The following is a 15,221-nucleotide window of genomic DNA, read 5'->3' as shown; positions in this document are numbered from 1 at the left end:
CTCACTACAATGTGAGGTCCTCGAGGGCAGGGGTACCCTCAGTGTGGTCATGGCTATATCCCCAACCCCTAAGACCCGTATGTGCCTGGCACACAGGGGCCCCCAATAGATTGACATATATGGCCAAAACAAACGACCACTTGACGGCATGTGCAAGCTGGAGTCCAAGAAAGAGGTGAAAACAAAAGGAGTCAATTCTGAAATAGTAACTGAAAGGGAGAGAAACAAGACACTTGAACAAAAGCTAAGAAACAAGCATAAAGCAAAAAAAATCAACATTCCATTACTCAAATTACAGTGCTCGATGTCATGTGACGTGTCAGAGGACAGGCCACACAGACCCAGACCGTGCCGTCACATCAGCAGGCTCTCTGGGAAGCGACAGAAGTCTTTTGTTGGAAATGTCCATCTCAGCTTTCCCACTGGTCACTTGTGGGGTCTGGTCTTTGAAAACGGGAGACTGGAGCAGTTTCCTAATTCAGTTCTGAGGTGGTTGCTGGGCAACTTACTAAATCCTGTCTTCCCTCAAAGGGTCCGATCAGGACACACGAGACAGTGGAGCAGTCTAACCGGCCAGAGACACCACATAATTCAAGGCATTACATTCAGAAGTAACCAGGTTTATCCAGATCATTCCACCCTAGTACCTCATGGTACCCCTCACCTGTCTTCCTGCCCCTTCCTCTTCTTTTTCTTGAAAATATCTGTGTCCTGGGCCTGATTTCAGAATTTAAGACAACATATAAGTCAGTAATGGATAACGGAGATGAAATTCGAAACAAGGCAAAAGGTTTGTAATCAAAAGCCACTGAGATACTATTCATTTTTAATATTTTTGTCAAGTAGGCATATTAAAATAACACTCCAAGTTTCATTCTAAAACCATTCCAAGAGAAGACTAATAATAGAAACAGCCACTCTTTCATTTTAGCTGAAAAGAAGGGAGTCTACCATCTCCTCCCCTGTGGTTTTCCATAAGCCACGGTGTACCATACAACGTAAAATACACAGAGAACTGAGGGTAGGAAGACAACCAAAGTACCTGACATTATCTGAACAGGTGTTTGCTATTTCAAGCAAACCTTTCACATAAATATGCCAGATCCCTCAGCTTGCATTACAAAATGTAGCTGACCTGAATAAGTGGAGAGAATTTGGTCATTGAACTCTAGACCTTGTTGTCCATACTACTTTCTAAGCAGCCGAGTCTCCTGTGACAAACTGCAACCATCTTTCTGTTCAGTTTAATAAAGAAAAGGCCATTACACCTACCATTCTCTTTTCTTCTTCCTTTGCTGCCTTTTTTTCTTTAATTTGTTCCTGCAAAACCTTGTAATTCACATAACTCTTTTTGGGAGGCTGAAATGCAAGAAAAAAGACACATGTTGTCGTTTTTCATTCCACACAAACTTCCCAGTGCCCTGCGCTCTCACTCGCCCTGGGCCCTTCCCGATTTCTGTGTCCCGTCTGCTGATGGGAGGCTGCGCAGCCCCTCACCTGAGCACCCAGCATGATGGCGCGTTCCCGTTCCAGGACTCGCTCCTTTCCTTTTCCGTAACCCGTGATCCCAAACCGGTGGACTTCCAGCCGAGCCTGCGGACACAGACACAATGAAACCCAGGTGCGTTTCCAACCCCACGGAAGAACACGCGCCCAGGAGGGACACACTCAGGTGCGTTTCCAACCCCACGGAAGAACACGCGCCCAGGAGGGACACACTCAGGTGCGTTTCCAACCCCAAGGAAGAACACGCACTCAGGAGAGACACTGAGGTATGGCATGCTGGGCACCAATCCTGTGTGGCTGTCACCCGCAGTGACTGCAGCCGGCCCAGGCCCCGGGCCGGTGAGCTTCCAGGAGTTGTGGGGCCTCTTACGTGTTAACATGACCTCACCGTTACGTTATGTACAGTGTGAGGGGCGCGCCTCACACCGCGGCGCCCCGTGTTTAACATGGACAGTTGAAGCAAAGCGCTCTTGGCACAAATTAGTGACAGGACTAGGATGACACGCAGCTCTCTGCGGCACTTTGGGACATTCGCTAAGACAAGCTACAACCCACAAAGGCAGTGATTTCAACTAAAAAGTCCTCTCCAAACATACCTACTCATATTTAGACACCGTTTATCATAGCTTTAAATACAGATCCGTTTTTTCTTTAAAAAGATATTGTGGAAAGAAGAGACAAAGTCACCAATACCCATTCTTAGCAGTTGAATTTTTTCTCGTGCCTTTTAAAAACCTAGTTACAACCACACCTCTCGCTTTTCCTACTTACCATTGTATCATTGGGGTTGTAGTCATGAAGCCATCGTGTTTTAAATAATTCACGATATTCAACCAAGTGAATGTAGTGTGATATGCTTAGCCATGTTCCAAACCACTGGACACGGAAACATATTCATTTTTTTGATATTATAAAGCTGAAAAAATTAACAATTTCAAAACACATACCTTTTCTAAGTTAAATTCTTGTATATCCACATCTTTCTCAAGGATACTAGTTTTGGTCTGAAAAGAAAAACAGTTCTTATTAAGATCACTTGTTACTATGTTATGACACCGTCACCAACAGAGTGGCCATGTTTACAAAAGCCTTGAAGCTGGCCCAGATGCCTAAATGGCAGGCGGTAATGCCAGCCTGCTGCACAAAATCCCCATCAATAGCTAATGGAAGGCAAATGGGGAAAAACAGTTTAAGGTCTCAAGGCTTAAGAAAGGACTGATAGAAACTAAGAAAAAAGATGATGATGAGAGAAACCAACGTTTTTATCTCACGTACCACACGTAAAAGAATTGTCTGGTGGGGGTCGGGGGTTCAGAAAAGGGTAACTGTGAGAACAGGGATGTCAGAGGGTAAAGACACGACAGTGAAATTATTCTCTCTCTTCCCTCCCATCCAAGCATTAGAACATGGCTAACAAAACTCAATCTTGAGTTGAATATTTCTTTTAAAAACATCAGATTTCTAGAAATGGTGGGTGGAAATTTGGTTTATAATTCCCAATAGAAAAGAAAGATACTACAAAAGCCTTTAAAATATGGGACTCTACATCAGTCTATCCTCTGGCTGTGGTTACCAACCACACAATTGACCCAGAAATTGTATTGTCAAATCTGGCCGCCGACAGAGGCCCCGACTCCACCCCAGCCCCCAAACCTGGATGGACAGGAAGTAGGCTGTAAAGGCTGCGCAGCGACTAGACAAGGCTGTCTGGTCGGTCGGCCCTGCCCAGTGCCCTGCCCTCCACCACGCGGAGGTGGCCTGCACCCTGCAGTCCACGTGTCTCCTGGTGTCTCCTCTCCAAAGGGAGCTGTGCCTCAGCTGGTCCTGTTGGCTCCCCACCATGGATTGTGGGTGTGTGGGCCAGTCACCAAATGTTTCCACAGACGCTGGCTTCTGCCTCCACGAGGACCCCTGTACTAAACTCACGGGGTAGGGGGACACATTACAATGGAACGGGATAAAGTGTGGTTAGTGTGCAGCACAGGTCATGAACAGGAAGGTGTGACCAGCGTTCTCATCACCAACTAACCCTCCAACGAGGAATCAACAGGCTCCCATCGCCTCCGAACAAGCACTGCCCACTGCCGTCACGTGGACATTGGCTCTGGATGGGCCTGGGGCTGGGGTGACAGGATCACACTGCAGAGGACGCATGTCATGCTCCAGGCACATGGCCTCTCTGTGTGCTGTTAGTCCCAATAAATGCATCTTCCACATTTTTATAGCGAGATTCCTGGCTTTTATTATGCTTATGATTTTCTTCAGACACTCACGTTTCCCAGAATCAAATGCCTTAATTGAGACCATGGGCTGAAAGAACAGAAGATGCTGTGTGCCACTTTCATTTATCTACCTCAGGAAATCTTACTTCCTCTTCCATGACTGAAAACATTCTACACTTACTCGGAAGTTAGGATATCTTTTCCACTGGCATGCTTATACAGTCAATTTAGTATGATAAACAGTACTTCTGAGAAACAAACGGATTAAATCTTAATGATCGCAGGATCTTATCCAAATCCTCAAAAACAAATTTTATATATTAAAAACAAAAGTATACTATTCACAGATCTCCAAAATCCCATGAAACATTTATCTCCTTTGTAAATGTTTAAAAAGTTCTTCCTCTCTTTTCTTCCCTCCTACCCATTCAACGAAACAATGGCTAACTAAACTCTTTGGAGGTGAGAGTTTCTCTCAGGAACATCAGATTTCTCGCAATCCTGGAGCTGTCACGGATGCCCCTGGCTGACCTGTCACTAGACGAGCATGAGAACACCCCATCTCAGGAGGACCTAAGGAAGCGTCGTAACACAATTCTTGGCCAGCTGTGCGCTAGTTACTGTGAGGCCGAACCGCGGGGGGCTGGGGAGAAGCAGGCCCGCAGAGGAGAGGGGCTGAGCCTGTGAAGCCGTGCTCTCCTCCCTGCCGGCCCCTGGCACACCCCGTCCTCATACTGCAGGCCTGTCTCCTGGGCTGCTGGGCTGTGGAGCCCACGGGTGGACCTGGGTGGCAGGGCTGGCCAGACGTGGCTAGACATCTGGGTGTTGCCAAGCCTGCTGTTAACATTTCACCAGAAACGTCTTAGCTCTGTGGCTGTGGATGTGTTTCTGAGGAAGAGTCTGGATCCTCGTTTGTAATAAAAGCAAACATTTGGGGAAAAGTTATTGGCTAATTATTTCATGATGCTGAATTGGCATGATCCCAACACCAGTGAACGCCCATTTTCATCCACAGCTTTAAAATCCCTCCGGTATATTATTCCCAGTGCGTTCCCTGATTTGAACAGTCAGTGGTTTCCTGGTTTTCTCCCCCATCCTCACGGTGGGAGGAGGCGCCACCCACTGCCTACTTCCAGGCACACAGGAGGGCTGGCATTGTGCCCCGTGGTAGCAGGACTGTGTGGCTTTCTTTGGCCAAAGGAATGTGAGCAGAGGGCAAGTATGCCCCTTCCACATGGGGCATTTTAAGAGCCATTCGTCAACTCCCCTTGTTCACCATAGCAACCACTAAGAACCTTCCAGACGACGGCGCCCCTGTTGTCCTGGGTCCCCAGATGAGGAGGGTGTGGAGCAGAGCATCGCCCCTGCCAGTCCGGACGCACATGTGACATGAGGAAAAAACGAACTTTTGCCTTTAACCACTGAGGTGTAGGGACTATATATTTTTGCACCAACGCCTAACCCATCCTGCCGCACACAGCCTCCCGGTCCTACACACGGGAGACACACACCTTTGGAGATTTTGAGAGCTTGTACATTAGGCAGTGAAGAAGGAAGAAAGCTACAAAAAGAAGGAAGAGTTCGGGAGAAGTGTATGGTGGCAAGGGGTGAAGGCAGGCAGCGCACCAGGCTCGGGAGCTGGTGGAAGGGACTACCTGCTACCCAGAGTGTCTTCTCCTGCACTGGTTTCATTGTTTATTCCATTAGTTATACATTCAATCTTTGTCCAATTAGAGTAGCTGGGTGGGTAAACACTCTTTTTAGAACACAAGTAGTTCTAGGAATACATTCATATCTGTTCAAATGCAACACATACCAGTCGGACTTGACTCCATGAGCAAACAAAACCAGTTCAGTCACACAAGCAAAGCTTAACTTAGCTTATTTTGTAAGACAAGCGAGGCTAATGTGACCTGGATCACTTCTTGCTATTGCCTCTGAAAATCATTAAGTGAAACTTAAAATTTCCCCCCAAATTGATATGAAATTGTTGCATCCAGTGCAACACGGGCAGTGAGAGAACGAGAAGGGGCAGTGAAGGGTTAAGAAAGAAACAGAAATCAAGAAAGTTTTGAAACAGGGGCCGAGGGTCTCACAGCCTCAAAGGACTGAGAGCCCCGAATCGGGCCACCTTGTGGCTTTTACTGATGCACATACAAGGAAGTAGCATTGTTTTCTCCACGGTCTGTGGGTCCCACACATACCAATCACCCTTGCCTGCCGAAAGTCCCATGATGTATAAATAATTATTGTTTGTACCTCCCCAGGGGACAAAACCTTTATGCTGAAACTTGCTGAGATAGAGAACTGATGTTATCACATCTAGAATCACTTCCCAAGCAGGTTGTGGAAAGGAATATAGCCACAGAGGCAGAAACTCTCCTTTACTGGCGGAAGGTGAGGGGCTGTGCCCACCTCTATCGACCCCGTGAATTCTTCTGGTGGTCCCCATGCGGCTGCGCCTGGCTTGGTTTGTTCCTTCCATGGGGAATCTTACCCGTCATTGACTGACCAGCCATCTTTTGGGGACCAAACAGAGACATGAGGTGTAAGCACAAAGGTGAAGCAAAGTCCCTGAAAGGATCTGTCTCACAGACTCTTCTTTCTTTTTAGGGGCAGGCCCGAGGGGACAGACGGGTAGGCTGCTGCATGACAACATGAAATAACCACTAACCAATTCCGTTTTATTTGAGAAAATTCTAAGAATGTAAGCAATCACTGCCTCCACATTCCATAAGTGGCTTTAGAACAATGAAACTGAGTCTCATTCTATGTTTTAGTTTGAGTGCTCCTGGTTTGCAAACTGCAATTTTGGTGAATGCACAATAAACTTTTCCTACTTATCACTTCAGAGAGTCATTGGTTCTACTTCTGTTTTGATAAACTTTTGACGTATCTTATTGAGTATAAATTACTTTGACTCCATGACTTTCTTCCTAACATGTATATAACACTGGGTCCACTGAAGAACAGGTGTGGAACAGAGTTAACAGGTGACAGTGGAGCACGGAGTCTCTCAGGGAGAGTCCTGGAGGGATCGAGGTGACGCAGAGATTAAGAGGCAGTGAGACCCTGGGGAGATCATTTGGGGAAATGTCTTCATGCCAATGAGTTCTGGGTCAGTGCACCTGGGTTACTCGCAGGGCAGAGCCCAGCCTAACCCGTGTTGTGTCTCCAGTGCAGTCGTTAGGGGCACAGCTTTTAAGATGGGGCCTGAACCTGAGCTCTGGCCCGCACCTCACATCCACAACCCTTCACCTAGAAGCCCCAGGAAATTCAGAAGTTTTTATGTTTTCGAAAGGTAATACTGTGAATAGTCTGAATGGTATATATCACTTCCAGTGGGGTCCAAGACAACAACCCATAATTAAGCACATTCATATTTCTGCAACAACATCTATGCATATTCATGCCAAGGGGAACAAACAAAATAATTCTTAGGCCTCATATCAGTTCAAGTCAGCTTTTACTGACAAATAAATTTGCACCAAACTTAAAAAAACACAAACTAACTTGTGATTTCCAAAACTCTGGGCTTTTGGAACTATAGATGTGGGACTGTAGGGTTACTGTTTAAATGCAGGCAGACAACTGAACATGAAGACAGGTCACATGGATCGTGAGATAATGAATTAGTTAATGAATACACAGTAAGCACAGTAAATAGCTATGATTTGCAATCTGTTATATGCTCAGAAGTAGCCTACGTGTCCCCCAGTGCAGGCCACAAAATGCAAGAGTTCCTTCTGATCTACTGTGCACCATTCTACCATTTGTTACATCTTTCTTATCCTTTTTCTATGTGGGCCACCAAAGAGGCTAAGGTTCATGAACAGGGGAAGTGAAAGACTTGTGTCAAGATGGACCAAGTTAGTTCCAACTCTCTAAGCACTTGTTTGGTTCCCCAGGCAACCAACCCCAATTCTTTCCAAAAGTCATTTCATTAATATAACAAGATGCCTTTTCCACTCTCATCACTTAGGAAATTAAGAGGGTTTTAGGAGCTCATGCCAGAATGGGGACAAAAACCAAATATACCATATAATTTACTATAAGCCACCACATCACACCCATGCAAACCTGTCTGTACACACAGCACAGTCTAACGAGCCGGAGCCTTGAGACAAGGTCATTTTCTGGGTTCAAGCAGGGGCAGTTCCAAAGTTGACCAGCTGACGCCACCACTGATCCATGAGGCTATCGCTTCTTCATTATATTATTTTGCTGATCCCTTGTCTGTTTGGACTGTCCTATGGTAACTCGTAAGCTTTTAGAGAGCTGGGGAACAACTCAGTTTTACCATGTTTGACAAACGCTTGGTGGAGCATGACGTATCCCAATTAGCCCAACAGATTATTCTTTACCTGGCATTCCCTGTGCCCGGGAGACGATATAATGACTAGCACTGTACTCATCTGTATTCGGTTACATGTTGTAATGTCAACATTCTGGAGATTTCATGAGTGTGGATGTTTTTACTGTGTCCACATTCTATCTCCTTAGACACAGTCACATTTTCAAAGTTTAAATTTTAAAAAGGAGGAAAGGGCTGCGTGCTGAGGACAACTAAAAAAATTTCATTACGGTCAGGAAGTCCAAAATGTGGAAGGAGCTGAGGTTCCTGAGAAAAGCCAACCACAGTGGAAAAGGGCTGGCTCCCCTGGGGCAGGAAGAAGACAACTCGAAGCTCCTGCAGATATTGTGTTGCTAAGAGGCCCAGAAAAGCAGACTCATTCGATGCCAACTTTTTTGTCCTTTCTATCAGAAAGGAAACTCTCCATTCCAGAAAGAGCAACACGAGCGAATGTAAGAAACTGAAGACCTAGACTTTGAGAACCAAAGGGGGTACCTAGATGCTTCACGTGAGTTCAATTCCCCAAACGCAGAATTACATTGCAAAGCAGTGCTTTCCGCCCTTTTCGCATCATGGCACACACAGAACTTCCTAATATTCGTACGGTACACTGGGGTGATGTTAATCATTGTGAGCTCCCCTGGCGGCCAGCTGAGGGCTCTGGCTGCCCCAGGGACCGAGGGAATGGTTTCTGGGCCTGCCTGTAATAGTTCTCAGCACCTCAGTATTTGGAGTCTAAGCGTTGGAAAGTTGACCTAGAATCCTAAAATGAAGGTAGATATGACTACAGAACACACTAATAAATCTTTGAGGAGATGCTGGTGAGCTTGACATGAAGTGCTACCTGAACTGTGGAAAAGGTCACACAAATGGTTCTTTAAACCATAAAAAAGACGTGGTAAACACTGCACCAGCATGTGTTTATACATTCATAAAGAACAATGGAGCCCAATTATTTTTGTAGTGGGTTGAACTGTGGTCCCCAAAAAGATATGTCCACGTTCTAACCCCCGGAACCTATGAATGTGACCTTATTTGGAAAAAGGGTATTTGTAGGCGGACGGGTGGTTCAGTTGGTTAAGAGCGTGAGCTCTGGGCAACAGGGTTACCGGTTCGATTCCCACATGGGCCAGCAAGCTGTGCCCTCCGCAACTAAGATTGAAAGGACAACAACTTGACTTGGAGCTGATGGGTCCTGGGAAAAACACACTGTTCTCCAATAAAGTCCTGGAGAATACACTGTTCCCCAATAAAGTCCTTTTCCCCTTCCCCAATAAAATCTTTAAAAAAAAAAAAGACTACTCTTTCTTTTTTTTTTTTTTTAAAAAAAAGGGTATTTGTAGTTTAATTAAGGATCTCATGATGAGAGCCATCCTAGATTTAGGATGGGCCCTGAATCCAATGGCAGGTGTCTTTTTGAGAGAAAGGCAGAGGGAGATCTGAGGCCCAGACACACAGGGGAGAAGGCCTGGTGAAGACAGAGGCGGAGTTTAGAATTATGCAGCCACAAGCCAAGAATGCCTGAAGCCACCAGAAGCTGGAAGAAGAAAAGAAGGATTCTCCCTTTTAGAGGATTACGGCCTAGCCAACACCTTCATTTGGAACTTCTGGCGTCCAGAACGTAAGAGAGAGTAAGTGTCTGTACAGCAGCCCTAGGAAACTAATACAACCCGCTTTTGCTGTTGTGATAGACAACAGTGTACAGCACATGGGAATGCCACGGAAATGGAGTATCTGGATTTTAGCAATGAACTTGACAAAACCATGACATCCTTATGGGAAAAGTTTGGATGAGCAACCACAGCTGTCTCATGGACTGAATTTTGAGTCAGACTTACAAATTCAGTCAGAGAGACACTGCTGTTCAGTAAAATCGAATGCTTTTCCCTCAGGATGTAAGCTCCTGGAGAGCAAGGACTTTTGTCTGTTTTGTTCCAGGTGACGAGAACAGTGGCCAAAAGTACTGATGAATGGCTGTTTTCTCTGAGCCCGATCAAGCAGGAAAAGGTTGACCCAGCAGCCTTGCACATTCCCAACAAAGCCCTGTTTTCATGATTGGCCCTCGCGGGCTCCTGGGAACTGAGCAATTAGAATATTCTGTGTGATGAGAGTGTTTTTACATACCTGAGGCCTGGACCCATGCTATGCCAAGTCAGCCCAGACACGTTATACACTGGTCCCCACCTATCCATGGGGGAGGTGTTCCAAGTCCCCCAGTGGATGCCTGAAACCAAGGATAGCACTGAACTCTATATGGACTGTTTTCTCCTACACATACACACCTATGATGAAGTTTAGCTGATAAATTAGGCACAGTAAGAGATAGACAACAATAACTAATAATAAAACAGAACAAGTATAACAATGTACTGTAATAAAAGTTATGTGAATGTGGCCTCTCTCTCTCTCTGATCACCGATACGGCTACTGAGTGACTAACGTGCAGGGAGCGCTGGCAGCGGAGACTCTGGACAGAGGGGTGATTCATGTCCCGGGCAGGATAGAGCGGGACAGTGTGAGATTTCCTCATGCTACTCAGAAAGGTACGCAATGTAAACTTATGAACTGTTTATTTCTGGAAGTTTCCATTTAGTAGTTTCACACGGACCATGGGTCACTGAAACCGTGAAAAGTGAAACCACAGACAAGGAGGGACGACCGCACTAACCATGTGACCTGCAGTGAAGACCTGCTTTTTCTCTGGGGGGGTCTAGAGTTTGGATACCTAAGTCAGTCTGCATGTCTACAGGACTGACCCCCTGAAAAACCCTGGACATTCAGGTGGGGGTGAGCTCCCCTGACTGGCAACACTTCACACACGCTGTCAGACATCACGTCAGGGGAAATAAAGCAGTGCCACTGGGAGGGGATGCCTGGACACTGCACTTGGTTTCCTCCAGACTTCGCCCAGGCACCTCTCCCTTTTGCCGTAATAAATCGTAACCATGCTCATGACTGTAGGCCGAGTCCTGAGTCCTGAGTGTTTGCAGCAAATCCTTAAGCCTGAGGGTGGTCTTGGGGACCTGTGACACAGTCCCTAAAGATATTCACCTACAATATCAGGGTCTTCACCCCATCCACATAAACCAACTCATTACCTCTGGGTTATCGTCTTCACCTGGCTTCTGTTTCCGGCTCTTATTTCTGCTGTGGAATTCCACCACTTCTACTGGCTTCCTGTTGGGAGATGCTGCAGCACGAGGGACCTGTGGTCCTGGAGGGGCACTGGTGGGGGTCACAGCAGCGGCACACCGCAACTCTTTGCTGAGCTCCATGAAGAAGCTCAAAGCGCCCTTCCTCTGGCCTCTTGTAAGAGAACCAGGCGGCGATGCTGGCTCTGCCGCCAGGGCTGCTGGAGGCCCCACATCTCTCTTCTTGTTTTCCGTCTTCTGTCTGCTCCTTTTCTGTTCTGCTTCATCTTCTGTCTCTCCTGTTTGCTCAAACACAGTAAGGAATAGAACTATTTTTGGTTTTAGCTACCACCAATGTCAAATCATGTCATGCATGAATACATGTCACAGTTATGACCACCACCCAGGTATATACACAAAGAAAAAACAATTTGTTTTTCTTCAAATAGGGCTGTATTTGCACAATTTATGGAATCCAAAATGCACAGTATGTTTTCCTCGGTAACAGTTCTTAATGTCTTTACTCTTCCTGCTACTTTACTCCTCACCTTAGTCCTTACTAAGTGTCCTCATGGCAATAGTCCCACAGGCTGGTAATCCTAGTTGGCTCACACTTTATACTACAGATGTCTGCCCCCGGAGCCAGTGTTTCTTTTTAACACTTTCTAGGGTTACAGTTAGGTTATTAGTTTTCCTGTTTTCTTTCACAGTTATGAATTAAAATGAAGCTACAACAATGGCTTAATTTGAATGCCTTTATTTTGTACTAAATCCCCATAGCTCCTCTGTTCACCTGTTCCAACTCTGACAGTTACCTGAAGGTTCTGACAAGAATTCTACGCCTCATTAATCACCTAACAGTACAAATACCAGAGTTCTGTAAATATCAGCTAATCGTTTGTTTGCTTCTATTTGCTTACTTATTCAATAAACACGTATAAAGAGTCAACTAAACTTCAATGTTAGGGATATAAAAATGAGTAGCTGCAGTCCATGCCTTCGGAGCTTTTAGCGTAATTTCCAGCCTGTGTTGACATAAACTATACTTAGGATTTTGCAGGTTAGTCTTTTCCTCAGATTTTAAACTCCACAACATGAGACTTAAGTCTTCTCTGTCCTCCAATATTCCCAAGGACACAGAAATGGTTTGTCCACGGTAAAAGTCTATCTAAGTGCAGGGACTGGAGCTAGACTGTTTAGGGACTGGAACCCAGGCTCTGCAAATTATTAGCTACATAAGCTTCAGCAAGTTTTTTAACCTTCAGTGCTCGTTCTACATTTGTAATGATGGGATTAATGACAGCATCTACTTCATTGGGTTGTTGTGAAAACTAAATTAGTAAACTCATGAAAAGCACTGAGTAGTACACAGTAAAGTCTCAATACTTTTTAGCTATTATTCTTACTGTTTAACTGAGCTCAGGATTTTGAGAACTGGCTCCAAAATAAAATAGCTTTTGAACATCATGCTACGAATTTAAGAAATATGTTTGGTCTTAAAGGCACTATTGCCTAATGATTACATTTGTTGCATGAACAGGGATGTCACCTTCCCTGCAGCAAGTTCTTCAGTGTGTGTGGAACTGTCTTTGTAATGAAGTGTCAGGGAGTTGCAATTCTGTGATTTATTTTCCTTCTCCCCCATCAGGATACGGAAGAGCATAGGTCGGCCAACTTATGTAACAGGTTGTGAAAAGCTCCACGTGAGAACGTTCTCTAAAGTTCTTGGCGGGGGCTACACTGAAGGATGAGGCCCCAACATGATTAGGTGGTACCACCGCACGAGGGTCAGCAGGGTATGGGCGGTGCGTGGGGGGAGGGGCTTCCCACAGATACGTAAGAAGTGAAGAGTTGGGCTGTTCCGAGACCACAAGACTTGTGTGCATCACCCCGTTAAGTCTGAAAGCCATGGTGCTTCTGACAAAGCAACTAGGTTGGTCCCCACACTCAGAGACGAGTTGGGAGGTTTGATAACTCGACAGAGTCCGACGGTGGGAGTGGGAGAAAGGTGACAGAGGTGTGTGTGCGATCCAGTATGGAACCAGGGAGGACGAACCGAGAGCGGGTGCTGGACTTGCAAGAACTTCTAGCCTGAAAGCGCAGGCAGGCCCCGTTTGGAGCGCACAGGACACCCTAGGCTCCCCAAGTCCGCTCTCCACGTGGGCGCAGAGGCCCCCACTCACCAAAGTCGTAGAGGTTCTGGAGCACAGCGTCCAGAAGCGTGTGAGACCGAGACGAGGAGGAGCCCGGCCCCGGCTCCCGCGCCATCGTGGGGTCAGCCTCAGCGGGACGCCCCAGAGCCCGCCCGCAGGCCGGCGTGCGGCCCCTCACTTCCGGGTTCCGACGGGCTGCGCGCGCGCGGCAGGTCCCCGCGCGGCTTCCGTCCGGGGTAAGATGGCGGCGCCCGGGGTCCTGTGGAGCGGTCGCAGAGGGTGCCGCCGCCTTAGGCGAGGTCGGGCCGCCCTGCGCGGAAGAACCGCCCCCAGCTGCCACACCACCAGCGCCTAGCGAAGCATCCCAGGCCCCGCCCGGGACTGCAGCCGCACCATGGATTCTTCCAGTTCATCTAACTCTTGTTTCTCCGTCGGCTCCACCAGTCCCGGCGCTGTGGTGCTCCTTTACTCGGTAGGCGCCCGGGGGAACGAGGCCCGGGGCGGGCCCGAGAGAGGACCCCCTTCTCCCAGTCCTGGTTTTCTCCGGGACGCGACCTGGTCCAAAAGAGTGGATCCCGACTTCCCGGAGGAGGGCTTGGGTGATTGACTTGGTTTCCAAGGCAACGGTGTATCGCTGTGTGTGTAAATGGTGTATGCTTTTAGAAGTTTCTGCGGTGATGGTTCCTCTGGTTCCTTCCCACTCGTTGCCTCTTTTCCTCCACCTGGCACTGGGCCTTCAGAAAGCCCTGGGTACAGGCAGGAGGCGTGAGAATTCGAGGCACTCGGTGTCAGGCGAGGGCCTGTCGGGCTCCTTTTGGGCAACCCTGAGAAACCTGCTGGTCTTCCCCAGCCTGAGACAAGCCGCCCGTGGCTCCCCACCCCACCCTCGCGCTGCTCCGACTTTCCTGGCAGGAAAGTATTTGGCGTGTATGTGGACATAGAGTTTTTACAACTGAAATCTTGTTTTAAATCTGGGAACGGTTGGAACGTCTGGAAATGTTTACTGCCTGTTTTTGTGCTTCCGTATATCGTTGTACTTCTCCTACAAGGTGTTTTGGAAGACAATCCACTTGCCTTGGCACCCCCAACTACCTCTCTCTGTCTCCCCCTCCCTCTTTCACTCTCTCTCTTTCTCTCTTCTGATTTTAACCGGTCTTCTTTGCCAACAAAATGTTTGTTAGTCACTCACAATTTTTATTAAGAAATTATGAGGTGAAAGCATTGTAGCTCTCAGGATTGCAGGATCCTGGGGTAACTAGTTTTTTTTTAAAACCACTAGATTAATTTTTATCTACTTTAGGAGGAAAAAGAATACATCGTAAAGGTATGTTACCGTATCCTAGCGGTTAGTGTCGGTTTCTGACTCTAATGTTAATTTGTGTAGGAAGGTCAAAACAAGGAAGACAGAAAAAAGCAAGATGAAACCAAAACATCCAGTTTCAAAAGAGAAAATACATATTTATACATCTATAACTCTGGGCATATAATTGCTACTAACTATCCACTTCTGTCAGGCTTATCACTTTAACCTCCTGGGCCTTCTCCCCCACAGTTCTGTGGTGGAAATATTTTGACCTCCAACTTTACTCCAGAGGGAGTAAGTAGTATGTAGGGAAGAGGGTTGCTGTGTGGTTCTGCCTCACCGTAGGTAGCTTTTTCAGTCCTAACCTGGTTTGTGAATTGACTACAATGTTCTGCATGTTGTATTAAAAGAAAGAGTTGATTTGTTACTTCCCCATTTACCAATGATAAGACTTTTGTCAGCTTTTCATGTGAAAGACTAAGGTAATTTTACATATGAGCTTTTTCTACTTCTGAAGCTGGACAGCAACCCTCTTGTGACTGCACGGTTTTT

The 15,221-nt window shown here is 46.7% G+C and overlaps 2 protein-coding genes across 2 annotated transcripts in view; one reads left to right on the top strand and one right to left on the bottom strand.

Moving 5' to 3' along the window:
- Positions 1 to 660: 660 nt before the first annotated feature.
- On the bottom strand, positions 661 to 13,580 carry C27H1orf131 (chromosome 27 C1orf131 homolog). The gene is made up of 6 exons (XM_033099477.1): positions 13,397 to 13,580; positions 11,181 to 11,512; positions 2,454 to 2,510; positions 1,498 to 1,593; positions 1,273 to 1,359; positions 661 to 717 (listed from the first exon to the last, which is right to left on the bottom strand). Exons 1-6 carry the CDS (start codon positions 13,479 to 13,481, stop codon positions 661 to 663), a joined length of 714 nt encoding a protein of 237 aa, XP_032955368.1. The 5' UTR covers positions 13,482 to 13,580.
- Positions 13,581 to 13,591: 11 nt separating this feature from the next.
- The window catches only part of GNPAT (glyceronephosphate O-acyltransferase), a 29,004-nt gene continuing 27,374 nt past the window's right edge, over positions 13,592 to 15,221 (top strand). The window contains exon 1 of the mRNA XM_033099476.1: positions 13,592 to 13,838. Within this exon, the coding sequence (XP_032955367.1) occupies positions 13,761 to 13,838 (78 nt within the window). The 5' untranslated portion in view covers positions 13,592 to 13,760. The remainder of the gene's footprint in view (positions 13,839 to 15,221) is intronic.

This window comes from Rhinolophus ferrumequinum, chromosome 27 (genome assembly GCF_004115265.2).
Source record: "Rhinolophus ferrumequinum isolate MPI-CBG mRhiFer1 chromosome 27, mRhiFer1_v1.p, whole genome shotgun sequence".
Classification (NCBI taxonomy): domain Eukaryota; kingdom Metazoa; phylum Chordata; class Mammalia; order Chiroptera; family Rhinolophidae; genus Rhinolophus; species Rhinolophus ferrumequinum.
The sequence above is the reverse complement of the archived record's forward strand: the minus strand, read 5'-3'. Positions and strand labels throughout refer to the sequence as shown.

What these genes read in the sequence shown, in the direction of transcription:
- C27H1orf131 (XM_033099477.1), bottom strand. Translation starts at nt 13,481, where the DNA reads ATGGCGCGGGAGCCGGGGCCGGGCTCCTCCTCGTCTCGGTCTCACACG. An exon ending in CCAGAACCTCTACGACTTTG is followed by an intron (nt 11,513 to 13,396) that starts GTGAGTGGGGGC and finishes TTGAGCAAACAG; the next exon opens with GAGAGACAGAAGATGAAGCA. An exon ending in GTGAAGACGATAACCCAGAG is followed by an intron (nt 2,511 to 11,180) that starts GTAATGAGTTGG and finishes TTTTCTTTTCAG; the next exon opens with ACCAAAACTAGTATCCTTGA.